This window comes from Pongo pygmaeus, chromosome 10 (assembly GCF_028885625.2).
Source record: "Pongo pygmaeus isolate AG05252 chromosome 10, NHGRI_mPonPyg2-v2.0_pri, whole genome shotgun sequence".
Taxonomy (NCBI): Eukaryota; Metazoa; Chordata; class Mammalia; order Primates; family Hominidae; genus Pongo; species Pongo pygmaeus.
The window spans coordinates 94,431,556-94,459,536 of record NC_072383.2 but is presented as its reverse complement, the minus strand read 5'-3'; the positions used below and the strand labels follow the sequence as shown (position 1 = coordinate 94,459,536).

The 27,981-nt window shown below is 39.2% G+C and overlaps 1 protein-coding gene and 1 non-coding gene across 3 annotated transcripts in view; one reads left to right on the top strand and one right to left on the bottom strand.

Annotated features, from left to right (window-relative positions):
• Positions 1 to 1,132: 1,132 nt before the first annotated feature.
• TRNAD-GUC (transfer RNA aspartic acid (anticodon GUC)) lies at positions 1,133 to 1,204 on the bottom strand. The gene has a single exon. It is a non-coding gene; the product is annotated as a tRNA-Asp (tRNA).
• A 73-nt stretch (positions 1,205 to 1,277) lies between these two features.
• LTA4H (leukotriene A4 hydrolase) overlaps positions 1,278 to 27,981 on the top strand; it is a 34,986-nt gene continuing 8,282 nt past the window's right edge. The window contains exons 1-14 of one of the 2 annotated variants that reach the window (XM_054443509.1): positions 1,278 to 1,868; positions 8,021 to 8,151; positions 9,641 to 9,761; positions 12,708 to 12,776; positions 14,996 to 15,100; positions 16,109 to 16,161; positions 17,992 to 18,064; positions 18,329 to 18,469; positions 19,650 to 19,673; positions 20,107 to 20,177; positions 21,522 to 21,633; positions 22,223 to 22,367; positions 23,364 to 23,467; positions 23,959 to 24,029. In XM_054443509.1, the coding sequence (XP_054299484.1) occupies positions 1,710 to 1,868; positions 8,021 to 8,151; positions 9,641 to 9,761; positions 12,708 to 12,776; positions 14,996 to 15,100; positions 16,109 to 16,161; positions 17,992 to 18,064; positions 18,329 to 18,469; positions 19,650 to 19,673; positions 20,107 to 20,177; positions 21,522 to 21,633; positions 22,223 to 22,367; positions 23,364 to 23,467; positions 23,959 to 24,029 (1,379 nt within the window). In that variant the 5' untranslated portion in view covers positions 1,278 to 1,709. The remainder of the gene's footprint in view (positions 1,869 to 8,020; positions 8,152 to 9,640; positions 9,762 to 12,707; positions 12,777 to 14,995; positions 15,101 to 16,108; positions 16,162 to 17,991; positions 18,065 to 18,328; positions 18,470 to 19,649; positions 19,674 to 20,106; positions 20,178 to 21,521; positions 21,634 to 22,222; positions 22,368 to 23,363; positions 23,468 to 23,958; positions 24,030 to 27,981) is intronic. The other variant, XM_054443510.2, reaches the window with a different exon arrangement.

The following is a 27,981-nucleotide window of genomic DNA, read 5'->3' as shown; positions in this document are numbered from 1 at the left end:
TAAATATCCAAGTGATTCATGGACATCTCCACTTCAACTCCCATCGGTTCTCAAATTTCGTATGTCCAAAATTGAATTTAGCATCTTCCCCTTAAATCTGTCTGATTTAGTTTGAATATATGTCCCTACCAAATCTCATGTTGAATTATAATCTCCAGTGTTGGAGGTGGGGCCTGGTGGGAGGTGTTTGGGTCACGGGGGCAGATCCCTCATGGCCTGGTGCTGTCCTCGCCACAGTGTCTTGTGGGATCTGATTGTTTAAGTGTGTGGCACCGGCCCCGCAATCTCTTGCTCCTGCTCGGGCCATGTAGAGGGCTGCTCCTTCTTTACCTTCTGCCATCATTGTAAGCTTCCTGAGGCCTACCTGGAAGCATATTGGAGCTATGCTTCCTGTACAGCCTGCGTAACTGTAAACCAATTAAACCTCTTTTCTTCCCAGTCTCAGGTATTTATAGCAATGCAAGTACAGCCTAACATACTGTCCTCTTCATATAGACTACTACCTCTGGTTAATGACTAGCCAGCCACTGAAGCAGAAAGCCTGGGCCCCTTTCGTCTCCTCTCAATCTGTGAATCCACTTATCTAAGTATTCTTTCCATTCATTCCTTCCTGTCTATCCTAACTTACTACTTACCTATGTCAGGCCCCCAGCATCTTCTGATTGAGCCATTTTAATAGTTTACTAAATCTCCTGCTAATGGTTTTGATACCGCATTTTATAACATGAGTCTGACCATGCTTTATCAGTCCCCTGCTGAAAACTCTTCAGTGGGTCCCCCATTAATGCACCCAGGATTAAAAGGCCACCTGTTTAAGGTCCTTCGAAACCTAGCCTCTTCCAATTTTTCCAGTTTTAATTTTCAGGCCCCACCCTAAAGGCAAGGCATCCTTCAGTCCTCCTTCACCTGCCACAAGGGCCCCAGAGCTGAGCTAGATGTCCCAGCTCTGCACTCCCATTGCCACCAGTGCATAACTTTTATAGAAATTCATTAGTTTCTAAGATGGGAATGTTGGCTTTCTCCGTTTGAGAGATGCAGGTTCTGGGGATGTACATAATAAACACTCAAACTGACAAAATAACTGTTTAAACCTTGAATTACTTACAGCTAAAATAAAAACCAATTATTGTGCCTCCCCGTCGGGGAATCGAACCCCGGTCTCCCGCGTGACAGGCGGGGATACTCACCACTATACTAACGAGGAACCGCACAAAAGAAACCCTTCTGAGAGACCTTTTCTACGTTTTTGCTCCGCCCCGCCCTCGCTACATGCAAGCACTTATGAACCTGATTTTCTTAAATTTGCCACCACAGCTTCCACAGAAGTTGAACAGAGCCAAAATGGTAGTGTTCAGTTTCATCTCCCCCTCTATTCTCATCATTTCCCTCAGGCCACCCTTCTCCTAACTGCCCCAACTCCCCTCCTCTTCTTCAGCTCCAGGAGCATTCTCGGTCCCCCCTCAACACCCCTAACACACACGCTCCCAGGTAGCCAAGCGCCCGCTTGCCGCGCGGCACCATGGAACTTGTAGTTCCTTCACACATTCCCCAACGCTCGTCTGACTTTAAGAAACTTCCTTTCCCGGCGTGCACCGCGAATCCCTCCTCCTCTTCTTTACCTCTCTCCCTCCTCCTCGGATTCTCTGTCGACGAGTCCGGTAGCTGAGCGTTGGGCTGTAGGTCGCTGTGCTGTGTGATCCACCAGAGCCATGCCCGAGATAGTGGATACCTGTTCGTTGGCCTCTCCGGCTTCCGTCTGCCGGACCAAGCACCTGCACCTGCGCTGCAGCGTCGACTTTACTCGCCGGACGCTGACCGGGACTGCTGCTCTCACGGTCCAGTCTCAGGAGGACAATCTGCGCAGCCTGGTACAGTGGGGCGCCTGCCCAGTGCCCGTCTCTCCCGGGCTCCCTGCCCCTCGCCCCTAGTCCTTGCGGGCTCCTGGATCTCCGGCTCACCCCGCCGCGGCCCCTGCCTAGCCCCACGTCCCCGTCTTCTCCTCTGTAGCCGCCATCCAACTCATGTTGTGCACTTCTCTTCAGCCCCCAGATCTCCCACAGCACCCCCTATCAACCCCACTTACGCCTCTGCATCCCTTCCCTCACCCCGCACTTATACGTATGTCTCCTGCGACCCTCGCCCGGATCCTCTCTCCGAGGTCCATGGGCACATCCAGCGCCTCGTCCACTCCTCTCAACTCACCCAGCCCTTAGGTGTCATCTTTGCAGTAGCCCCCATAATTTTAGTTCCTGGCTCTAATTACCCCATGGCCTCCCCATTGCTTCGGACTGCGGCCCAGAACCCCCTTCTTCAGGCCCCAGACTTTTCCCTGCCCCCAGGGCACCTTCCTCAGTCAACAATCTCACCCAAGTCTCAGATCCCATGTCCTGTCGATCCCTGATCCCACGGTTGCCTCCCGGGAACCCTTATTTCAATCCAGTCTGTAGGGCACCACTCATCCGTCTCCCTCCTAGTTCCCTGGATCTCCCTGCTAGTCGTTCTCAAGCCTCTTAGGATTCCCAGCCCCGGCCGGGCAGGCCTCTTTCTTTCCGCCCTACTTTGAAACTAACAGTCCCTGCTTGCTAACTCTAGGCGCAGCTCGCTCTCTTCAGGGTCCTTTCTACTTTTTAATCTTATCAACTTTCTTATCTTCTAATAATTTAAGAACGGATGGGACATTCAAGTTTTCTAAGGATGATTCAATATGCTTTATTAATAGTTGGTTCCGAGGAGCCAAGTAGTTATTTCACTTGGAAAACACATACTTCTACAAACTCTATAACCATTGGAATGAAGAAAGGTTGTAGATTCTTGGAATATTATTCAATGATTTTATCTGTATCATAACCTATATTTAATGTTCTCGCTCAAATTGCCCGATAGTATTTGGTTTATACCTTTCACCTGAAGAATTTCATAGAAGATCATTTAAAAAATAAGAGGGTCATGAAAAGACAGTCAAATTCGGCTTCTTCACGAGGGCAGGACGCTACATGTGTATGTTACACAGTGTAGCATGGTGAAATCTACTAAAGCACATCAATAAGCAATCAGATCAGATCGGGCAGATAAGAATTGGTGGCTTTCAGGCCTCTTTTTCCTACTTGTGTAGGAAAGATCTGCATTTTGATTTCATTAATATAAACTAATAAGTACTTTCTTACTCTTCGTCTTTCAACATTTTGCTAGACTGATTGATTTGAAAAATAGGTCGATTCCTCTATGTACTGATAGGTAATCAACAAAAGTACTATATGAAAGAAAATAAAGATATTATAAGCAGGAAGGCATCTATTTCCTTGTAGATCGCACTTTGGTCTTCTTGAAGTACCATGTTATCTTTAATTGCAGTAGCAACTTTGCCTGAGCAGGGCTGAAGTCCTAATTCAATGAAGTTTCAAAACTAAACACCGCATGTTCTCACTCATAAGTGAGAGCTGAACAATGAGAACACATGGACACAGGGAGGGGAACATCACACACCAGGGCCTGTTGGGGGTAGGGGCCTAGGGGAGGGATAGCATTAGGAGAAATACCTAATGTAGCTGATGGGTTGATGGGTGCAGCAAACCACCATGGCATGTGTATACTTATGTAACAAACCTGCACGTTCTGCACATGTACCCCAGAACTTAAAGTATAATAATAAAAAAAGAAAAACCACACTGTGGGACTGTCATATTTGAACATGTGTTTATATGTCCTACATTCAAAAATACTAGAGATTTAAAAATTAAGCAATTCAGGAAACTTGTGTTCAGATGTGAATAATTCCAAACCAAAACCGAGGTTGCTAGTGCAAGAAATTTAAAGAGGTTTTTCTAATACATGAACAGCAAATTATTTCTTGAATCTTTAGCTGCAACATGTATTTCAGAAGAAATATTCCAATTGGTTTAAGATATAATAAAACCTTGACTAAGCCCCAAACCCACTCAAAGCTCTCAGTTAACTGGAAAGTTCTTGCTCTTCACCTTTATTTAAAAAAATTAAATTATAAACTATGCTGAAAAAAGTAAAAGAATGAAAATTTTTATAGCTTTTTGCTGCTTAATGTGACCTCACACTTACCTTTGTTTTGTAAAATAAAAACTTAAAAAAATTTATTTTTTGAAGTTCAGGTGTACATGTGCAGGTTTGTTACATGGGTAAACTTGTGTCATGAGGGTTTGTTGTACAGATTATTTTGTCACCCAGGTATTAAGCCTAGTACCCATTAGTTATTTTTCCTGATCCTTTCCCTTCTCCTACCCTCCACCCTCCGGTAGGCCCCGGTGTGTGTTCCCCCCGTGTGTCCATGTGTTCTCATCACTTTTGTAAAATAAAAACTTTACCTCTGTTCTATAAGTAAGCAAGAGTCAGGATGTTTAAATTTTGAAAAGAATGTCCCAATCTAAAAATCTGCTCATTGTTTTTACATTCTCCAAATCTAGAGAAAAGTAAGATTTTAAAATTGTGATTTCTGGTTGGCATGTCTGTTTCGCAAATTAGAGCCTGGAATTATAATAATGTTAGATGTTATACAAGGAAGGCAATTTGTAGTACTAAATAACATGTTTATAATTGTTTGCTTATTTATTTATTTAGACCAGGGGCTTATCCTTATTAATTAGTTAATTAATATTTATTTAAAGTTAACTTGTTTCTTTCCTCCACTAGATTGTGGACTCTTGAATGTAGAGACTGTGTTTCATAACTCTTTGTATCTCAACTTCCTAGTATAGTCTATATCTGGCATGTAGAGGACATTCAAAAGTTTGATTAATGGATGATTTCAATTAGAAAACAGTGCCTAAGCTTAACATGGGCTACATTGATAATAGTGCCAGCTGTATTTCAGAGGTGAGATGGGAAGACCCAGTGCCAGTGCTGAATCAGGAGAGACGTCATGTCTTCTTTTCCTCTCCATTCTTAGAGTTTGTGATGTTGAGGAATGCTGAAGAGCCTTAATCGGACAAATTCTAAGCTTTCTAAAATTCTTTTCAAGTTTTGGGTTATTTACACCGAAGTTTGATCCTCCAAATTTATGATAACTTTCATACATTTGTTTCTTTTCACTGAAACTTCCAGAAATGTTTAGGTGTTCTTTTGGTTAGTGGCTCAAGAGGTTTTAGTGCCATGGCTAAGGCAGAAGCCAGCAGTTAACAATAGGTATTTCTGACTGCAAACCATCTTGTCTTCACTAAGTAAATGGCTCAACTGGGAATCAAATCAAGGTGGTTTTTTAGTTTTAGTTTTGTGTTTCACACATAAACCTATGTTTTTTTTCCCATCATATCCCTGCACATAGCAAGTAGAAAATATAAATTTAGACATCATAATGAGGCATAAAGCTTTTTTTTTTTTGAAAAAAAATTCTGCTTTGTTCTAGAAAGGACTGAGACTGCTTAAAGCAACATATATAGTATAAGATTAAAAATAATTAAATAATTTGCAGGAAGAGAGAATAAGGATAGGAGAAACAAAACCCATGGCATAAAGCCCTCTATACTTTAAAAGAAGTGGGCCACAAGGTTGACATGGAGCTTCCTACCAGCCTGTGCAAAAAAGGAATCAGATATCTATTCCATGTCAACTGACCAGCTACTGAGAAGTACAACTGTTTTTTGGGGGGATGGAGGGTATTGTTCAAAGAGGATACTGTGAAACATAGTAAATTATATCCTATAATTAGTAGAGCTGTTGATGCTTAACACATGTTTCTTAAAAAGTACTAAATCCAACTTGTCAACAATGCAGTTTTCTTTATTTTTCTTTCTTATTACAGTTTTTGACTATTTTTTTTAAATAACATCACTGAAATTTGAAGGGGAATTTTAAAAAGTAGTTTGCAAATGATAGTTGAGGCTTAGGACTTGAGATAATACAGCTTAAATATTGCATTTTTTGTTTTCTCTTGGTCTAGGACCTGCTTCATGCATTAATTGATACCTAGTGTTTTTGAGGCAGAGTGCTAAACCCTGGGAATACAGACCTAAGTAACATTCTGTTTTAGAACCCTTAGTCTAATGGAAAAAGAAATCATTATAATGCAGTACAGTAAGTATTATAGGAAAGGGTAGGGCCAACTGCTATAACAGACACAGGGGATATCAAAAGGTTTCACAAAAAATACTTGTCACTATGACACTTCTGATTCTGAACAGATTTGGAAAGTTTAGCCAATATAGAAAACAGAATATGTTCCACTGGGAAATGGCCCAGTTAATTCATCTATATAAGCATGTGTTATAAACACAAGATACTCAAATCAAGTTTTTAAAACAAGTTAGCTATTCTGAATAGCTATTCAGAACTAGGTACTAGACTATGAAGAGACTAGAGAGGTACTAGAATACAAAGGAGTAACCCTATTATTTTAAATAAGATATAAACCGTATCTTCTACTAATTTAGAGTAAGGATAACAGATGAGGTACCCCCAAAAGAAAGTACCCAGGGGCAGCTGGGAAATGGCTGGTTCTTGGCCTTACATGTAGCCAGGCCAGATTTCAGAAAAGGAAAAAAATAATGCCAGAGGTAGGGAGATCTGGTAGAAAGCAGTTCTACCAGTCCAGGGCCTGACCTGAGTTAGTAGTGGAAAGAAAGGAAAAGTATGAAGACATTGTGAAAGAACAACTTTTAAGTGGCTGTGTGGGATTGGGAAATGGAATCAAACCTTAGGTAACTGGAAGAGTTCTTTTAACAGAATCAAGAAATCTGGGGAGAAATATGATTCAGGGAGTATAAAAATCATTTTTGGAATTTTTAGAAGCCTATTCAATGTGTGGTGCTATGTCCCATGGAAATGTTGAGCAGGCAATTAGACTGAGGTCCTGGGGAGGGAATACAATTGTAGAACTAGAATGGCAGGCATCTTCACAGAGATACTAGTTGAAGATGTGGGCATGAGTAAGAGCTAGGGAGTGAAGGATATGGCAAGAAAATCAAAGGACTGGGGCTGGAACATTGGGACATATCCATATTTTTGAATTGGAATAAAGGAGGGGGAAGGAAAAAAACATTAGACAAATAGAGAACCATTTATGATGTATGTGTACTGGCAAAGAAGTGAAGGAAGGGGTTTTAACCAGATGACATGGTCCATGAGGGCTGTGAGTAGACAGAGGTCAAGGTTATTGGACAGAAAAGACTTTGTTGATCGGGGTGGGGGCTGCCCTTTCAATAGCAAGAAGCCAGATGAAGAAGGGGAAAGGGAGGATGATTAATGAGGAAGTAGAAGTAGTAGTCATAGCAGTCATAAACTCCCTTGGAGTTTAAGGAAGGAAGGAGGAAAACTAGAATATTTAGTGGGTAGATCCATCAAGTAGAATTTTGTTTATGTTGTTAGGAAACAGTCTTGTGGCATAGGAAGGTTCAAGATTCTAGGACAAGAGATTAGTTGAGAGATGATTAAAGAGTATGATTTCTAGGGCTCGGGATTTTGGGGATAGAAAATACTCTGATGATGCCACTCCTTCATGCCCAAAGCAGTTGTCCTTAATTGGCAATGGCAAGTAGATATGGCCTCCCAATCCTCTGCAGAATCATTTGGTCTGAGTTGCCATACCAGGTTGGGCTTTTTCTAGATATACAACCACAGTGATATACAGTCTGCTGATTTGCTTAACGAACATGAAGTTTGAAAGTACATGAGTTCTAGGAGGAAATATATTGTGTAATGTATTGAGGAGCCAGAGTGAAAGAAACTTAAGTTATAGGTAAAGTTTTTCATAATAGAGAAAATTTTAGGAGTCGGAAGCAAACATATTTTGATTTAGATTTGACTTTTACTTAAAGCCCAAAATTTGTGTGACTGTCCTAGGGTTACTTAACAATATATATGCAAATCTTAGAACCCAAAAATTTTCAGGATGCTTAGAGTCCCAAAAAATGAGACCTAGACTACCTTTTGACTCTTTAATTCTTCTAATTTCACTTTGTATTTTACTCTCCATAAGCAACTAGTTGTTGTAGCCTATATCTAAGTTTTTTCTGGTAAATGAAACTATTTTCTTACTATTTAAAATTATTAATTTTAGGTTTTGGATACAAAGGACCTTACAATAGAAAAAGTAGTGATCAATGGACAAGAAGTCAAATATGCTCTTGGAGAAAGACAAAGTTACAAGGGATCACCAATGGAAATCTCTCTACCTATCGCTTTGAGCAAGTATGAATGTTATGATCTTTCTCTTTTACAGCTAAATAATGGGGAAACATATTCTTAACTAATTTAAATATTTTTTCTTTTTAAATATGTAATGATTGGTACACTACTTCTCCTGATCTTCTGTTCAGATGAAAGTTGATACAGCAGTTAAAATTATATATACTTAAGATACTAAAAATGTTGTTTGTATATAATACAACAAGGACTTTGGGAACTGTTAGTTTTTAAACGATTCATCCTTTTACTAATATCTAGAGTGATGCTGGGGGCATGTCATCATAAGAAGGCATTTCAGGATAACCTGGGCAGCTTTTACAAGCTGCACATTGCTTGCCCTTGCCCCAGAGGCCAGCTGCATTTATTAATGGGACAATGATAATGCCAAAGATAGAACTGTTAAAGTGCAGCAATCTTGGGATAAGTGCTTTAAATGCATTCTTGTATCTAATCCTTACAGTAACCCTGCTGGTATAATCTACACTTAAAGATGAGGAAAGGGAACCTTAGAGAAATAACTTATTCAAGAAAGTGGCAACCAGAATTGTCACATTGGGAGTATATGCCACCTCTTGATATATTGGGGAGGGGAAAAAGGATGAAAACTATTGGCCTAGAACAAGGGTGATCTACCCTAGTTGTTCAGAGGCCAGTGTTTTCATGCCTTCTCTTTCCCTCTAAGAGAAGGGAAACACTTAAGTCTAGCTTGTGAGGTAGATGGTATTCACCCCATTCTACAAGGAAACTGTGGCATAGGGAGGTCAAATAATTTCCCCAAGTTTACAGTACCAGTAAGTGATAGAGTCAGGATTCGAACACCAGCAGGGCTGCTGGTCTCTAAAGCTCTGCTGTTCCCTTATTATCAGTGCTTCTCAAACTCTCTGGGGTAAAGGACCAATTTTTATCCTCTTCAATCTGTCATAGACTGATACTTTTGTAAAATGCAATAAAAATGAAATATGAGGAAGAAGAGATGAAATACAAGCACACATTTTTTTTTATTAGATTCAACAGACATAAAAATGACTCTAAAAGTTTTGCAATGCTGACTCTCAACTTCTGGTCTTGTCTTGTCCTGGGCCAGTAACAGTTTGCAGACTAGCACTGCTCTGTGTCATGCTGTGGCACCTGCTGCTGTGGTAGTTGAAGCCCCAAAATGATTTCTTTCACTTTACCACTCTAATAAAATATTAAATGATATCACAGATGCAAAGTACGTGACACACAATGGGGTAGTCAACCACTGTTGGTTGCCATTAAGCCTTCGCTAGCAGTTAGCATGGGAGAGGTAAAAGGACCCACAGGCTGGCAATTAGGTAGGAAAACTGAGAGGAGACTTACCCACTGAGGATGTGGCATACCTAGAGCTTACTGCCAATCAGTGATGAGAATGCATACTATGTTATTTATATTATTTAGTGTATATATTATGAGTTTAAATTTTCACTAGATGGAATCATACTCTACTAATATATTTATTTGTTTCATACAGAAATCAAGAAATTGTTATAGAAATTTCTTTTGAGACCTCTCCAAAATCTTCTGCTCTCCAGTGGCTCACTCCTGAACAGACTTCTGGGAAGGAACACCCATATCTGTTTAGTCAGTGCCAGGTAAAAAGGATTCCAGAATGATTTCTGATGCAGAAAATTTCAGCACATATGGTTGAATGAAGCAAAATGAACAGTGGTTTTATGGATTATGTGGGTTTTACCTAATATAATGTATTAATTGATCATATAAAAACATATAAGATGAATTATGTATTTTCATTTTATCTTTCATTATTAATACACTCATGCCTTACTTTAAGAAGCTTCTTTCAGTTTGGAAATATGTCCACCTAGATAAGACTTTCTAGGCCTGACTTAGAACTTGGCAGAGAGTAGGTACTCAGTAAATAGTCATAAAATGAAAGGAAAAATTAATAAATAATATGTACTGGTTATGAAAAATGCTAATAGTAAAGAAATGGAAAGTGAAAGATTTAATTTCCAAACCTTTTCCAGACACCATTGCCCAGAGGTAACCACCATTGAGTTTGGAAAGTAGCTTTTCCATATTTTTCTTACACATTTACAAAAGTACGTATTATATCAATATATTAACTATCTTTAAAATTGCATGACTTAAACTACTTTTGTTTTCTGTTTTAAAACTAAGGGTAAAGAGCCATACAATTAGAGATAACCTGTCACAAGGATAATACATTTCAAACTGTCTTCTGAAAGAAAAAATACCTACTTTTCATAGTAATCAAATAATTTACAATTAAGGGAACTGACTTCGTTAAACGTTTGCTCTGTTTCCAGGCATTGTGCTAGATTCTTTATATGTTTCATCCCTCCCAATATTCCTGTGTGTTAGGTTCAAATTTCAATACAAGTCCATTTAAAACAGGAATTAGCATATGAATCAGACCTGTTTACTTTCTATGGCCACTTGAAACATCTTTTTAATCTAAGAAACCCTCAATTTAATAATCTAGAAGAGATGAAATGTTCTACTCAAGAGTGTACAAATTGCACAATCTGTATCTCATGAATATCTGATTTTCAGGCAATATTTCTTAATAGAATGTCTTAATCAAGAAATTTTTAATAGAATTTCTTAACCAAAGTTGGCAAGAAATGCAAGATTTGTGAGTCATGAAAATGTTAATTTTGAATATATTATTCCATTTCTTATTGGCAGCAATGTTGGGAATATGGGAAACAGATTTCAGCTAAATTAATAAATGATTGAGGTGATAGGAATCATGTAGATATGATTTTGTTTGATGAATTTGCTTACGGTTGTTCTGTATGCATATTTGCCTGGGTTTGGCCTTATCCAGTGAAATACATTTAAAAACCCCTTTGGTATTGCCATGTCACCTAACTAGAAACCATTAAGGAACTCTAGAGGCATGGTCTTGGAACTCTATTTTGGGAGAGAGAACCAGGTGGCTCTGCTAGTCCTACTTAATCCATCTAGAGGTCATTTGGGAGCCTATATCTTTGGAGAATTTTCTAGAACTGAAATGAAAAGACCTGGAGTTTGGGGGTTTTAAGAAAGCTTGTGGTGGAATGAAGTTATGTTTAGGATTTGTAATAGCTTCAGAGAAGGGTGTTAATATCAGAATTCCTTTGAGTTTAGTAGACTGTCTCAATGAGGCTGGGTTTCCATTTCATTGTTCACCAGCAGTAGACAGACTTATTTGTAAACAGACCGGGTATAAGATTGTAGGTGCTCTTTTTTTTTTTTTTTTTTTTTTTTTTTTTTGGAGACAGGGTCTTGGTGTGTTGCCCAGGCTGTAGTGCAATGGTGCGAACTTGGGTCACTGCAGCCTAGAACTCCTGGGCTCAAGCGATCCTTTTACTTCAGCCTCCTGAGTAGCTGGGACTACAGATGTGCACCACCATGCCCAGCTAATTTTTTTTGTGTAGAGGTAAGGTCTCACTATGTTGCCCAGGCTGGTCTCAAACTCTAGAGCTCAAGCAATCCTCTCATCTGAGCCTCCCAAAGTGCTGGGATTGCAGGAGTGAGCCACGGCACCCGGCCTCTGGCCATACTGGATGGAACCAATGTTAATAACGATTGGTGTGGCAGTAGAGAAACACTTTGCATATGGTATGAATGAATATGTCTAGATGGTATTGAAAGAGATTGTTTTTTCTCCCTTCTTTGCTTCTTTGTTTTACTTACAAGGTTTGCTGCAAGATTGAAGTGTCAAGACTACAGCAACATTTCTCAGCCTGTGTTCGTTAGAACACTGACATCCCATTAGCTGTTAAACCAGAGAGAAATGGGTTTTGTGTTAACATAAATGTAAGAAATCAAACAGGTTTCTTTATTGTAGGTGTGTTCAGAGGCTTCAGGCGGCTAATGTTCTAGTGGCTCTGCAAGACAGCAGTGCAGTATGCCATACTTCTCAGGTCTGTTTTGCTACAGAGCCCTTTTTTCTCAGGTTTCTAAAAGATTCTCACTGGGCACTACTGTCACCCAGACCATAGAGTAGGAAACACTGCTTAAGAGTTTCTCCATGCTTCAACTGAAATGTGAGGGTTAACCATAGATTAAAATGGAAAATCTGATTTTTAAAAGTCCAAGAATCTGTTTTTGGACTTTAAAAGATCCCAAGAGGCCAGGTGTGGTGGCTCACGCCTGTAATCCCTGCACTTTGGGAGGCCGAGGTGGGCAGATCACCTGAAGTTGGGAGTTCGAGACCAGCCTGACCAACATGGAGAAACCCCATCTCTACTCAAAATATAAAATTAGCTGGGCGTGGTGGTACATGCCTGTAATCCCAGCTACTCGGGAGGCCGAGGCAGGAGAATCGCTTGAACCCGGGAGGTGGAGGTTGCAGTGAGCCAAGATCGCGGCATTGAACTCCAGCCTAGGCAACTAGAGTGAAACTCCATCTCAAAAAAAAAAAAAAAAAAAAAAATCCCAAGAAATGAGGACTGTTTTTATTTAAAAAAAAATATGTCTAAGAACAATGCTGCAATTTTTAATGATTTCTTAATGACTTACCGGAAGGATAAATAGCTATTTCTTCTTGTTTCTCCCTTTTTCAGGCCATCCACTGCAGAGCAATCATTCCTTGTCAGGACACTCCTTCTGTGAAATTAACCTATACTGCAGAGGTAAATATTACGAATTATTAACTCAATTAAATGATGCATATCAGTAAATATGGTATAAATGATAAGCAGAGATGATAATTGAATTCCTAGAGCTAGAATTATTTTTCTTAATGAAATTCTACCTGAAATATGTAAAAAAGAGGCTGTGGCACTCATTCTGAATCTCTACTTTAAAGGCAGTTTTAAACATTTTAACTGTGAAAAAAAGGAAATGGAAACCCATCTGACTTTTAAAAAGGAATTCAGGGCCAGGTGCAGTGGCTCACGCCTGTAATCCCAGCACTTTGGGAGGCCGAGATGGGCGGATCACGAGGTCAGGAGATCGAGACCATCCTGGCTAACATGGTGAAACCCCGTCTGTACTAAAAAAACACAAAAAATTTGCCGGGCATGGTGGCGAGCACCTGTAGTCCCAGCTACTCAGGAGGCTGAGGCAGGAGAATGGCGTGAACCCAGGAGGCAGAGCTTGCAGTGAGCTGAGATGGCACCACTGCACTCCAGCCTGGGCGACAGAGCCAGACTCCATCTCAAAGAAAAAAACCAAAAAACAAAAAAACAAAAAGAAAGAATTCAGAATCCTGGATCTAAAAATAAGAACTTAGGAACAATTTTTACTTAACTTTTAAAAACTGACATTTGCAGGATTCAAGTTTCTATAAATGCATTCTGTAGCCATATAAGCCTAGTGGGCATATATTCCAGACTTATCTGTATGCAATTCCAACTTATTCCCTTGGTAGGTACTGCTAATCCTTTTTGGAAAAGGTGGACTGTAATTACTAAATAATCACTATCCCAGAGGCTAGACCTACTTAGACCAAGCAAATAGAATGAGGACCAACCCATATTTATGGGGCCTTCTTGCTTCCCAAATCATCCCACAACCAAATTACACCTAGGATAGTGCAGTGATATATTATACTTGGAGGCAAAGAATCCCAGGGCTCTGGCTCTTCTCCACCACTTAATAACTGCGTGAAGTCCCAACTACTTGGGAGGCTGAGGTGGGAAGATCACTTGAACTCAGAAGTTCAAGGCCAGCCTGGGCAACATAGCGAGACTCCATTTCTAAAAAAATAAATAAATAATGATATGACCCTTGAACAAGTTTTATGACCTCACAACCTCAGTTGGCACATATATATAACGTATCACCACCTAAATGAAGGGAGGTGGCTGAACCAAATTATTTCCTGAATAGTTTTGTGCTTTAGAATCTATAATTGTTGTAGCACTGGTTCAGGAACTTCTAATTCTGTGCCTGCCTCAGTCATAGCTTTGGGTCCTGAGCCATGCAAGCAGAACATGAAAGTCTGTCCCCTACTGGAATATATTCTTGCTTGATCATTAATACCTGGGGGAGTCCTTTATTCTGGCATTCATCAGAAATAAAACTTTCAGAATCATGGAGCTAGGATACACAGTTAAATGACTATGTGGTTTGCCCCATAAGGGTCTTTTCCGTATGGATTTCCAGAGAAAATTATTTGACAGTTTTTAGCAATAAATTTTAGTTTTTCACAGTTACTACTTTCAAAAGTTTCCTCTATTTGTAACTCCAAGTGTGTGTTTTCAAAACAAAATTGTTCAAAACCATTCTGTCCTACAGTGAGTATATAACGTCCTTTTGAATCTGTTTTGTGAGTGTAGGGGGAGCAGGGATGGTGGCTGCCATTGCCAGGGATGGTGCTGGGCTCTTCACTTATATTATTTATTCCTTGCAACAAGCCTTTGAAGTTTTACACTTACTTGATGGGGAAACTGAGGCTTGGGGAGTATATTTATTTGCCCAAGTTTGTGCAGTTAGTTATTAGGTGGCAGAGCTGGGATTTTAATCCAGTTTCTACCAAAACTCTGCTCTTAGTGTGCATGGGTGAATGGATAGAAATTTCACATTCACTTTTAAAGAAGCCAGTTTTCCATATTGCTAATTTTATTTACAAAACTGATATGTATATGTATATATATATGCTTTTTGTGTTCATATATATATGTGTGCATATATATACACATATATACACATTGTGTTCCTATATATGTGTATGTGTGTGTGTGTATGTATATATATGTATACTTTTTGTATATGTATATACTTTTTGTGTTCATAGTCTGTTTATTAGATAGTCAGGAAGGGGACGAAAAGGTTATTTTACATATATAGTTTAAGACACATAAGAAGCTTTTATTTATGACTAGAAATGATTTTTCTCCTTGATTAGGTGTCTGTCCCTAAAGAACTGGTGGCACTTATGAGTGCTATTCGTGATGGAGAAGCACCTGACCCAGAAGACCCAAGCAGGAAAATATACAAATTCATCCAAAAAGTAAGATCCTAGGGTCGAGATTTTTGTTTTCATTGGCAGTAAACTACAGTTAGCTTGTACACATCCAGAGGGCAAAATTACTTTTGAAATATTTCAGAATTTTGAGAACAGCTTTTGGTTTTTGTTTTCTTCATTTTTTTTTCTTTTGTGCTTTTAAAGGGTTTTGTTCTACTTACAGAGTGTTGTATTGAAGAGAGGGTTTGCTGTAGAGACAGAGTAGGGAGCGTGCCTGTTTTCATTTTCCCTCACTCCAGTCAGGGGCTGGCTTCCTGTTCTTTTGTGTTCTTGCGCATTCTCCTGCCCTGGTACTACAGTGTGGGCAAGTGGCTGTTGAGAGTGTTTACAAATGGAGGAGTCAAAACCAAAAAAGCACTCAGTTACAGTCCTGGTCATTAGACATGTATCTTTGACCTTCAATGAACAGAATGTGTATGCATGTATGAGTGTGTGTGTGTGTATGTGAGTGTGTGTGTGTGTGTTTTCTTAATTGACCTCACAATGGATAATTTGACTTCCACTGCAGCTTCTGCGGTTCCAAGCTCCCATAACTTTGGCATCTACTTATTGCTGGGTTACTCTGTGTGTCTCTGCAACATGTCAATAGTGCTTTGAAACATAAAGGAATAAAAAAGAAAACCAAAACCTTTTAAAAGTCAGCAGGAAAAAGGCAAACACCGGGAAAAGCACTTCCTGTAGGTTACTTTTTGAGAAATGCCTAAAATGTACCTTTTAATAGTATGTGTGATCTTGTTTTACACGTGTGAGAAGCTTTTGTTCCTAGCAGAATAAAAGGCAAATAGATGTTTTGAACAATGTTTTTTGTATCACAATTTCAAGCTATATGTTAAAGATGAGAACTATTTGAGAAGCATAAAAGCAAAGTTATCCCTACTAATATTAGGAGATTTGAAAGGGAGTTTACTTACTTTTAAATATGAATTGTCTTACTATGTAACATTTGTAAACACTAATGCAAGCACGTGGTGTGCGTTTGTTTGCCCTCTTTAGGTTCCGATACCCTGCTACCTGATTGCTTTAGTTGTTGGAGCTTTAGAAAGCAGGTGAGCTTTTGGAAAAATTTTCAGGTTTGTGGAAAGATCAAAACTTAGGCATCTTGAACCTCTCTCAAGGTTAATTGGTCGATCATTTGCATACTTCTCAAGATATCAAGCTGACAGCTCTAGAAAAATTCAAATCTAAATATAAAATGTAGGCAACAAATTAATTTTACATTTAAAAATCTTGACCAGTTACCCCTTAGATTTTTCAAGTATTGTAAAATGAACATGCTCTTACCTTTAGAGATCTGGATTCTCAGGGAAGCTTGAACAAGTCACTCTCTTAATCTCTGTTTCCTTATCCTTGAAATTATAATGTTTGACTTTCTACCTCATAGTGTGGCTATGTGAAACAAATGAGATAAAACATATTAAAGAACTTGGAAGCCTACAAATATTACAGAAATGTAAGGTATTTTACTAATATTTTACCAATAGAGTGCACTTCCTTCTTAATTCTTTGTTCTAGTTTTAAGCACCTTAACTGTTTTTAAGTGTGCGGTTCCTTAGTGTTAAGTATATTAACATTGTTGTGAAACAGATCTTCAGAAATTTTTCATTTTGTAGAACTGAAACTCTGCACCCATTAAACAATAGCTCCTCTTTCCTCTACCCCCCAGTCCTTGGTAACGCCCATTCTATTTTCTGTTCCTATGAATTTGACTACTTTAGATACCTCACATACTGTATGATTTTATCTGTGTCTGACTTATTTCATTCAAGGTCTAATGACCTTAAGGTTTATCCATGTTATAGCATCTGACAGGATTTCTTTCATTTTCTATTTGTTTCTTCTTATATAAGAGTATTCAACCTTTAAGTGCATAACAAAGTTTATACCCATTCCTGTTCTAGAATAGTCTTGTAGGCTGGGCTGTGTGGCTCACGCCTATAATCCTGTCACTTTGGGAGGCCAAGGTGGGAGGATCGCTTGAGCCCAGGAGTTTGAGACCAGCCCGGGTCTCAACATAAGTGAGAGCATGTCTCTACAAAAAAAATCAAAAATTAGTTGGACATGGTAGTGTATGCCTGTGGTCCCAGCTACTCAGGAGGCTGAGGTGGGAGGATTGCTTGAGCCCGGGAGGCGGAGGCTGCAGTGAGCTGTGATGGCCCTTCTAAACTCAGCCTGGGCAGCAGAATGAGACCCTGTATCACAAAAAAAAAAAAAAAAGCTGGGCGCAGTGGCTCACACCTGTAATCCTAGTACTTTGGGAGGCCGAGGCGGGCGGATCATGAGGTCAGGGGATTGAGACCATCCTGGCTAACATGGTGAAACCCCGTCTCTACTAAAAATACAAAAAAAAGAAAAAATTAACCGGACGTGGTGGCGGGGGCCTGTAGTCCCAGCTACTTGGGAGGCTGAGGCAGGAGAATGGCGTGAACCCGGGAGGCGGAGCTTGCAGTGAGCCGAGATCCCGCCACTGTACTCCAGCCTGGGTGACAGAGTGAGACTCTGTCTCAAAAAAAAAAAAAAAAAAAAGTAAAATAGTTTCTTATGATTTGTGACTGGGTTTCTATAGTTGTGAAATTGAGGGATAAAATGAGACCCTCAAGAGGTCTTACAAGAGGCAATAAACTAACTGGGGACAACTTATGTCTTGGTTTTTTTCTTTTTGCCCAGCCTGTAACTCCTTAGAGAGCTGCATATCTATTGCTGCATATATAACAGCAGGTTTGCATCTCAGGCCATGTAACCTCATCCCTTTCCCATAAGCACATGGTAAATGCACTCTCACTGTAAAGGTAAAATGCACTCTCACATTAAATACTTTTTAGAACCAGATGAATCATTTGCTGTGAATTTCTTTTTTATTAAGCTTTTTAATCTTGCAGGCAAATTGGCCCAAGAACTTTGGTGTGGTCTGAGAAAGAGCAGGTGGAAAAGTCTGCTTACGAGTTTTCTGAGGTTGGTCATATTGTTATCCTTTGTAGTCATTGTGATAGACAGTAGATTGAAGATTTTGAGTGTGAAATGTGATGGTTTTAAGTGATATGGGGAAAGAATCAGATTGTCTTTTATGTAGATGTGCAGTTGCTACATTCTGTTTATCATTTTCATTTAAAATAAAAATCATTAACTTGTAACCTTCATAGAAAGCAATATACAATTTTAAGAAATGTACAATGGTGATAATTAAGACATACAGACATATATGTGTTGATTTTTCAGACTGAATCTATGCTTAAAATTGCAGAAGATCTGGGAGGACCGTATGTATGGGGACAGTATGACCTATTGGTCCTGCCACCGTCCTTCCCTTATGGTGGCATGGAGAATCCTTGCCTTACTTTTGTAACTCCTACTCTACTGGTAAGTGTAAATATTTCTTCATTTGAAATTGATGTCTTTCAAAAATAAACTTAAGAACCTTAAGAGTCCTAATAATATGTATATATATGTAAAGAACCTTAGAGTCCTAATAATGTATATATGTATAAAAATCTTTTCTCTTGTTCATGTAACCTTTGTTTCTAATTTTATTGTTTATTGTGGTTATCACAATCTCTTTTTTTGTTGTTGTTTTTTGAGACACAGCCTTGCTCTGTTGCCCAGGTTGGAGTGCAGTGGCGCCATCTCAGCTCACTGCAACCTCTGCCCCCGGGTTCAAGCGATTCTCCTGCCTCAGCCTCCTGAGTAGCTGGGACTATAGGTGCACACCACCATGCCCAGCTAATTTTTGTATTTTTAGTAGAGATGGGGTTTCACCATATTGGCCAGGGTGGTCTTGATCCCCTGACCTTGTGATCCACCTGCCTTGGCCTCCCAAAGTGCTGGGATTACAGGCATGAACCACCCCACCAGGCCTCCATCTTGTTTTTGAAAGGAAAATAATCTGGCCATTTGGAGAAGGAGAATATTATGTTCACAGTATTTGGGGAGCTGGGCATGGGGGTGCTGTGTAACAACAATTCGTGGATAAATTATGTATCCAGACAAACAGACTATACCAATTACACTTGGTGTGTAGGTACAATTAAAAAAAAAGTCAGTACACCATGCATAGGAAAGGATTAGGGCCATAGTACACTGCTATGTTTAATATGCCTGTGAGCTACTTTAAATTCTTCCTAGAACCAAAATGAGTGATGGATTAGCAACAAAATAAATAAAATACAGCACAGGACACATAGGACACTCTAAAGTTTTATTAAACATATTTTGGGTAATAGAGAAAGAAAGTGATGGGTAAGTAAGAGCAGATGTAAAAATGGAAGTAGAAGAAATGTTTCATGGAAGTTAGACACAAATGGACTGGCTTTCATTGTATTGCAAAAATTCCCTAGAATTAGGGCAAGAAAGAATGATGCTAATTTTTAGTTCTGTATTTTTTTTGTTTTTTCAATTAAGGTCTCTTTTACCATCTTTGAAGTGCTGTAGTAGAAATACAGTGGGCCACCAGTGCCAGTATGCCAAGTATTTAGGTAGGCAATCTTTTAGATAGTCTGTAATTTGATTGCTAAAACACTAAGGTAATTTTCTTTTTTTGTAGGCAGGCGACAAGTCACTCTCCAATGTAAGTTAAACTTTTTCATTGTGGCCTTACCTTCAAGAAGTATTACGTCAACTGATTTTAAAATATCCCTTGTATTTTTATGTTAAAGATATGGTTATAACGGACAATTTGGGGACTCTTGTCACATTATTAACAATTAGATGTAATAGATTTAAGGAAATTTTATGGTTTGATCTCTTCATATATTTATGAAATATTTTTGATGCAGTGATATATCTAATATTTTCTAAGTAATTTTTGTTTTCTAATTACTTTATGCCATATTTCTGTGTGTGTGTGTCTTTGGTTAAATTAAAGATTTTGCTGAACTGAGTAACTCCCTGAATATCTCAGCTAATATTTTTTAAAAATTGAATAACATGGAGTGTTTACAGAATGGGTTATTTTAGGTTAAGATAATCAGTCTTACTATTAATCACACTGTTTTCTTTAGGTCATTGCACATGAAATATCTCATAGCTGGACAGGGAATCTAGTGACCAACAAAACTTGGGATCACTTTTGGTAAGATTTTTGTTATTATTTCTTTATTGGTTCATGTTACTGATTTTTTTTTTCCCTGCCTCCTACCACTCTGAATTGTTTTGTGTGTATCTCTTGTTTATCTTTGTTATCATCTCTTAGGTAGGCAAGGATTTTTTTTTTTTTTGAGATGGAGTCTCTGTCACCCAGGCTAGAGTGCAGTGGTGCGATCTAGCTCACTGCAAGCTCTGCCTCCCAGGTTCAAGTGATTCTCCTGTCTCAGCCTCCCGAGTAGCTGGGATTACAGGCACGCGCCACCACGCCCAGCTAATTTTTTGTATTTTAGTAGAGATGGGGTTTCACCGTGTTGCCCAGGCTGGTCTCGAACTCCTGAGCTCAGGCAATCCACCCGCCTCAGCCTCCCAAAGTGCTAGGAATACAGGCGTGAGCCACTGTGCCCAGCTATTTTTTTTTTTTATTGGAGACAAGGTCTCACTCTGTTGCCCAGGCTGTAGTGCAGTGATGCGATCTCTGCTAACTGCAACTCCAGGGTTGCAATCCTCCCTCCTCAGCTTCCAAAGTGGCTGAGACTAAAGGCGCATGCCACTATGCCTGGCTAATTTTTGTATTTTTTATAGAGATGGGATTTCACCATGTCGCCCAGGCTGGTCTCAAACTCCTGAGCTCAAGTGATCTGCCCACCTCGGCCTCCCAAAGTGCTGAGATTATAGGCATAAGCCACCACGCCCAGCCAACAAGGATTTTTTTTTTTTTTTTTTTTTGAGATGGAGTCTCACTCTGTTGCCCAGGCTGGAGTGCGGTAGTGTGATCTCTCTGCCTCTCAGTTCAAGCAATTCTCGTGCCTCAGCCTCCCGAGTATCTGGGACTCCAAGTGCACACCACCATGCTCAGCTCATTTTTGTATTTTTAGTAGAGACGGGGTTTCACCATGTTGGCCAGGCTGGTCTTGAACTCCCGGCCTCAGATAATTCTCCCGCCTCGGCCTCCCAAAGTGCTAGGATTACAGGCGTGGGCCACCATGCCCAGCCAACAAGGATAGTTTTAAAAAATTCTGTAACACTTATTACAGTGTTGGGAGTATTAGGTTCAGTCTAGGTGTTAAGTTTAATTCCTGATATACTCACACTTTTAACATAGGGACATGCAAGAGCAGAACCAGTGCTTAACTTTCCCTGCTGCCATCTGCTGGGCTGGGCTTCCCATTGCTCTGGATTGACTGCCTGGGAGCCAGAGTCAGCTTAGACTGTAGTGGTCATGCCTTACAATTGCTTTCCTCTGTAGAAAAGCCAAAAAGAAAATATCTTGATTGAAATGTCTTTTCTTCTCAGCTGTGTCTGTGTTTTTATTAAAACAATTTTTTTTCAGGTTAAATGAGGGACATACTGTGTACTTGGAACGCCACATTTGCGGACGATTGTTTGGTGAAAAGTTCAGACATTTTAATGCTCTGGGAGGATGGGGAGAACTACAGAATTCGGTAAAGGAGTCAAAGTTTTAAAAACTTTCATCCAAAGTTGTATAGGTGTTAAAAACTGAGTTTTTTTAAAAGCGTCTTTACTGTGTAGCAACCAAAAAGTCATTTTTACAAGTGTGGAAAGTGAAGTTGATGCTGGAATAACACTGTATTGATCCACACCATTCACTGTTCTATGTAAGGTAGTTTTGATGACCTGGTCTAAACAGGGAGCTATGGGACCTCACTGGGTCTTTGCTATTAATATAGCTGTTTACTATGTTTGAATTTTATTTGGTATATTTATGTCATTTTTAAGTGTTGTCTCCTGAAATCCGAATTTGCTGACCAGGCATTAAATCATTTTTCTAGTCTTTTTATAAGAATAAAGCCTGTATTATTGAGCAAGAAACATCAGAGAATATTATGTAAGTAAGCATTCTATTAATAGGCTTCCAGAAGTTTATGCCAACATATCCTAGTATTCCAGTCTCCAAGTTTTAGATTCCCCTAAAGTTATACCACTGAGTGAAGTAATACCTCCTTATGAGCTTATTTGCATGGTGATAGCAGTCTTTCTATATGTTTCTCCATGTTATTTCATGTCTTGTAGGTAAAGACATTTGGGGAGACACATCCTTTCACCAAACTTGTGGTTGATCTGACAGATGTAGACCCTGATGTAGCTTATTCTTCAGTTCCCTATGAGAAGGGCTTTGCTTTACTTTTTTACCTTGAGCAACTGCTTGGAGGACCAGGTAAGTAGCTGGTATTTTATAATTTTTTTTTCTTTTTGAGGGTAATGTGAGAATTATGAAGAATTGTAAACTGTTGTTTTGTTCCATTTAATACTTCCAATTCATTCTGGATGTAGCTGCTGAAGAAATCTGTATTGTTTTCTAAGTTACCTCTCAACTTAAAACCATTAATAACCCCTAAGGTTTAAATTATGCTGCTTCATTTTTTAAAAAATCTTATCAGTTTTTGAAATTAGGATAATAGTGTGTACTCCCTGAAAACATTTCTATGGTACAGAAGTTTATAAGAGTAACAAGTGAGAGTCCACCAACCCCTTTCCACTCCCCAGGGGTAACCACTGTTAGCAGTTTGGTGTAAATGGCTCTAGATCATTTTCTAGGTGTAAATTAACGAGCAGACAAATAAATACATATAATTATTTTAATTATAAAAAATGGATCATGCTATATATTGGCTTTGCATTTGTGTTTTGTTTTGCTCGATATTTCACATACACCCTTCTATGTCAGTACATATAAATCTGTCTCATACTTTTTAATGCCATCATACTATTTCATGATAAAGCTATGCTGAGTTATGTACCCATCCCGCACTGATGGACATTGAGGTGGTCTCCTTGGTTGATTGACTTGGAAGGCTATCACCTGGATCCATTCTGCCTGTCCAGTCTTATTTTTCTCCTTTCTAGTCATATGAAGGTTATTGCTTTTAGAACTTGGGTTATGCATTCCTTTTCTGTGTCTTCATGTGTTATCCCCTTAGCTATAATTAGAATTTCTCTTCTCCCTTCCACTGAATTACATATATTCTTCAAGGCCCAACTTAAGTCCCACCTCCTTTTCTGAACATTCTTTCACTCTGAAAGTCCTCGTAGATTTCCCTATTCTCTGAATGTTCTCTATTCTCTGTGGTTAATAGTACAATGCCAAACACGCACACAAAATGTCAAATAATTACCTTTCTATGAATTGATTTCTTTTCTTTTTTACTCTTAGAGATTTTCCTAGGATTCTTAAAAGCTTATGTTGAGAAATTTTCCTATAAGAGCATAACTACTGATGACTGGAAGGATTTCCTGTATTCCTATTTTAAAGATAAGGTTGGATTTAAAAACATTTTCTACTTTTCATGCTCGATATATCTCTATTTATTGACTGATTAGGTTAACTTGTATTATCTAATAGTAGTATTGGTTCAGAACTTTAGGACTCAACCTCTCATTGCATATTTTTTCTATTTTAAATGTGATCTTAACCACATGAACTACCTGTAGAATTTTCCTATTTCAGAGAGGTCATCAATAGTATGGTGATGAATATAAATTTTAGAAGATAGAATTATATGAGGTAATGGATATATTAGCTTGACTTAGTCCACATTGAATACATATATCAGAACATCACATTGTGTCACATAAGTATACACAATTATGATCTATCAATTTAAAATATTAATTTTTAAAAAAGATTTAGAAATTATCTTGATATAGCAGATTAGACAAAATTATATATCGAAGGACTTATAAGTTTAAATTATTTTTCAACAGGAAAGGGCATTCTATTGTAAACTGTGAATTCTTACTATTCATAGGTTGATGTTCTCAATCAAGTTGATTGGAATGCCTGGCTCTACTCTCCTGGACTGCCTCCCATAAAACCCAAGTAAGTACTTGCCTGCTAATGCTTTCCTTCTCATTCTTCTAACTCCTAGAGAGCCTCAAAATATCTGAAAGAATAGTATGCCTTCCTGAAACTGTTACTAGTTAATGATGAGAGCAGAGTTCTTAGGTGTTCTGGCCTTAACCCTGAGGCCAAAAGGATAATTTCCGCGGTTTACAAATATGGTTTTTTCACTTCAAGTAATTGAGTGCCTCCTTTCTGCACAAGGATGGTGAGGGATTTAGAAAATAAGCTATTGTATCTTCCTTCAAACTTCTGCAATAAAAATATTTTATAAGTATTATGTTAATTACAACACTGTTATAAGTTATTATCCGCATTTCCCAAGGAGGTAAGTTAGGTTTAGCTAGGTAAAGTGTCTTGCCCTAGGTTGCACAGCTAGTAAGTAGTAAAAGTTGAGATTCAAACCCTGGCAGTCTTATTGCCTCCAATATACTGCTTGCTTTCTTCTTTTTTCTTAGAAACAGGGTCTCACTCTGTGGCTCAGGCTGGCGTGCAGTGATGTGATCTTAGCTCACTGCACCCTCTGCCTTCCAGGCTCAAGTGATCCTCCTACCTCAGCCTTGCAAGTAGCTGGGACCACAGATGCGCACTACCACACCCGGCTAAGTTTTTGTACTTTTGCTAGAGGCAGGGTTTCACCATATTGCCCAGGCTGGTCTCGAACTCCTGAGCTCAAACGATCCACCTGCCTTTGTCTCCCAGAGTGTTGGGATTACAGGTGTGAGCCACTGTGCCCGGCCTCAATATACTGCTTTTTATACTGAACCCCCTCCTTCAATCGGACCTGAACCCTGGTCTTTCACGAGTTGTGTGAGGACACTGACCATGGCATGTTCCAGTCTCTTGTTGCCTTTCTTTTGGATCACCAAAATTGCCTACCAGCTTCTCTTACACTAAACAGGTCAGTTTAATTGATGTGCAGGGAGCAGCAGGAGAGAAGCTAAGAAACAAGATGAGGCCTGGTCATGTTTGTAAAGCACTTTAAACAGCTAGGCTGAGAAGTGTTTGCTTGAGAAGTTACTGGGAGTTTTGAGTATGGAACAGATGTGGTCAGAGCGCCCCACTAACTGGGCAGTCCTGGTTATCATAGGCTGTGGTGGGAAACAGGAGCTCAGATAGGGAGGGGTGATTACAGTAGAATGTTTCAAATTTTGTTTTGGAAACAGGTGGCACAAATCATCAGTAAACCCTTTGAACGTCTAAAAAAGGTATCAGCAAAAATAATACTTTAGATTTTTTTCCTAGCACTTCATTAAGAAGTGCCATACATTATCTCGTTAAGTTTTACAACAGCCTTACTAGAGATTATGAGGACCTGAAGTAATACAAAGGCAGTGGAAAAGAAAGGAGTAACTGAGAGAAGAGACGTTTGGGGGCTAGAATCTATTGGCAACTGATTGGCTGTGGTGAGAAAAGAAGAAATTAAAAATGACTGAGCAGAGATGTAATAAAGATTCAGCTCAATCCAGCACACATTTATTGTCAGGCACTAATATGATGAATAAGGAACTCACAGAGCAAATATGTATGTATCAAGTCATTATAATACAATGAAAAGTATTTTTTAAAAAAATATTAATTGTTGCAGGTGAGGAAACTATTAATTTTAATGGTGATGGATTTGGACATCGTCTTGGAGATGACTTACAAAGGAGAATACAAGAAGTAAACTTTAGAACCTTAGAGGATCTTCATTTTAGAGCTAGGACAGAGGAAAGGTAGCAAAATAAATGGAAAATTAGAAAGATTTCAAAGGTTAATTCATTGTTAAGAAAGCTGTGGGAAGAAATAATTTAAAAGTGGTACGGAGAGTGGTCAGCAGTCTGGTGTGCTGTAGAATTATCAGGAGCCTGGGAATAAAAGCATAGAATTTGGAGTTTGGAGTCTTTCAAAGACTCTAACTTCGGGGGCCTGATAAAGCCAAAAGACAGTTCCAGGAAGTTTAGGAGTGGAGAAGGCTTTGCCCATTGCTTTTAAAATTGGGGAAATCTGGGTGGAAAATTAGTTCTTCAAAAGTGTTTCTTTGATATCACCGCTGCTAAGGGATCCTTTTTGGGCGTTGGTTCATTCTAGATCCCTTAGATTGCTTTCAAGTAATACCAAAGTGCTGGAGGAACCCTGGAATCATTCCTGTGCCCAGAGATTCTGTAAAGAGAGAGTATCTTAGAAAATCTCAAACCACAGAAAATACATTGATCCATTGCAGCACAGAATCTTGGCTTCCACGATCCTCTTTTTATAATGCTGTCATCATCATTTGTATATGTATTTAAATATCTGAGTCTATCCACATCTCTCCATTTCCACTACCACTGTTCAAGTTCAGTATCACATCTTCACATCCTGGAAGACTGTTCTGGCACCCAAACTGTGCACTTGTATCTATCTGTTCTGACTTCTCCCAGCCACTCTCCACACTAAAGCTAGAGTAAACCTTTAAAAGCACAAATGTGTCATGGTGTCCTCCTGCTTAGCAGTCTCCACTGGTATCTCTTTGCTGTTGGGCTAAGACAAAATCCTTTAGTGGGGATTATAAGCTCCTCACACTCTAGTTCCCTTTACTTCAGTCACACTGGCAGTTTTGGAGTTTCTCAAATTCCCCATATGTCCTCCAACATAGTACCTGAGCATGCTGTTTCCTCTACCCGGAGCCCTTTGCCCAGTTAATTCCAATCTCAGCTCAAGAACCACTTCCTCATGGAAGCATTTCTTGACATCCCTGGCTAGGTCAAATCTCCCATTCTAGGGCTTCTTAGTGCTATATCCTCTCTTTGTAGCAGTTGCACAGTTCTAACTTTACATTTATTCGTGTGATTAAAGTATTTCCTCTTCGCTATACTGTCAGCACCATGAGAACAAGGCACATATCTGGTTTTGCTCTTTACTTTTCTTAAGACTTTGCCATAAGTAGGGTCCTTTCCCAGGCTAATTCTTAACTTAGTACTTTTAATTACACTAATAAGGAAGTTTCAGGACACGAAGAAACAGACCAGCTAAAGGTTTTCTACTTTGCTATTATTTTTTAAGAAATCAATGCTAATAATGTTTTAGTTGAAAGCAGTGTATTCTGATCAGTCAAGGACCTCTGATCCCACCTGTTCTGGAAGACAAAATGGCATGCCTGCAGTCCACAACCTGACACTTCATGTAATAAACTGGCAGCTGCTTCGAGGTGGGAGCTGCGTTGACCTCTTTATTGTCTCCCCTAGGGAACAAACGGAGTCCCAGTCACAACTCTCTTTAAGGGAGATTCAGTGGTAACCTCTAATCAAAACTTACTTCATTTAGGCTCTAAGGGGCAGGTGCCTCTCTGTTCCCTAATACAAGCATTTCAGTGCAAGCAAGCATGATTTATGGACAAAGAGGGATGTTTTGCGAGAATTTTGCACACACTACATGTTCTTTCCCATTGTTGCAAAATATGATTTCTAAGTTGAGAACACACAAATATTGGTATAATTTGCTTAACAATTACCATGTGTTAATTTCACTTTCTTCTGAAAAGAAAGGAATGAAATCATCAGGCAATGGTATCAGGCTCTCTCAAGGGTCTAGCATCTAGAACGGTGCCAATTATGTAGCAGGTGCTTGCAGGTTTGTTAGATGATTAGATGTTTGGAACAACCAAGTAAAATCCATGACAGCAAGGACTTGGTGTTGTTCATCTTGTTGTCTTGAGTGCCTAGAACTGTTCCTGCCATATAGTAAATATGCTTAGCTGATTCCAACTACTTTACATATACTACTTGAGCACATGACAGTCTTTTGCTGAGGTGCTTTGGCATTCTTTCTAAAAGATGGGTGTTTCATTACTGTGGTATCCATTTGGGTTTGTGAGTTCTTGGATGATGCCAGTAGTATGTAAGTTAAGTAAAATATTTCCTATTTTCATCACTTTGGAGTTTGTTTTCCTTATATAAAAGGGACTTTG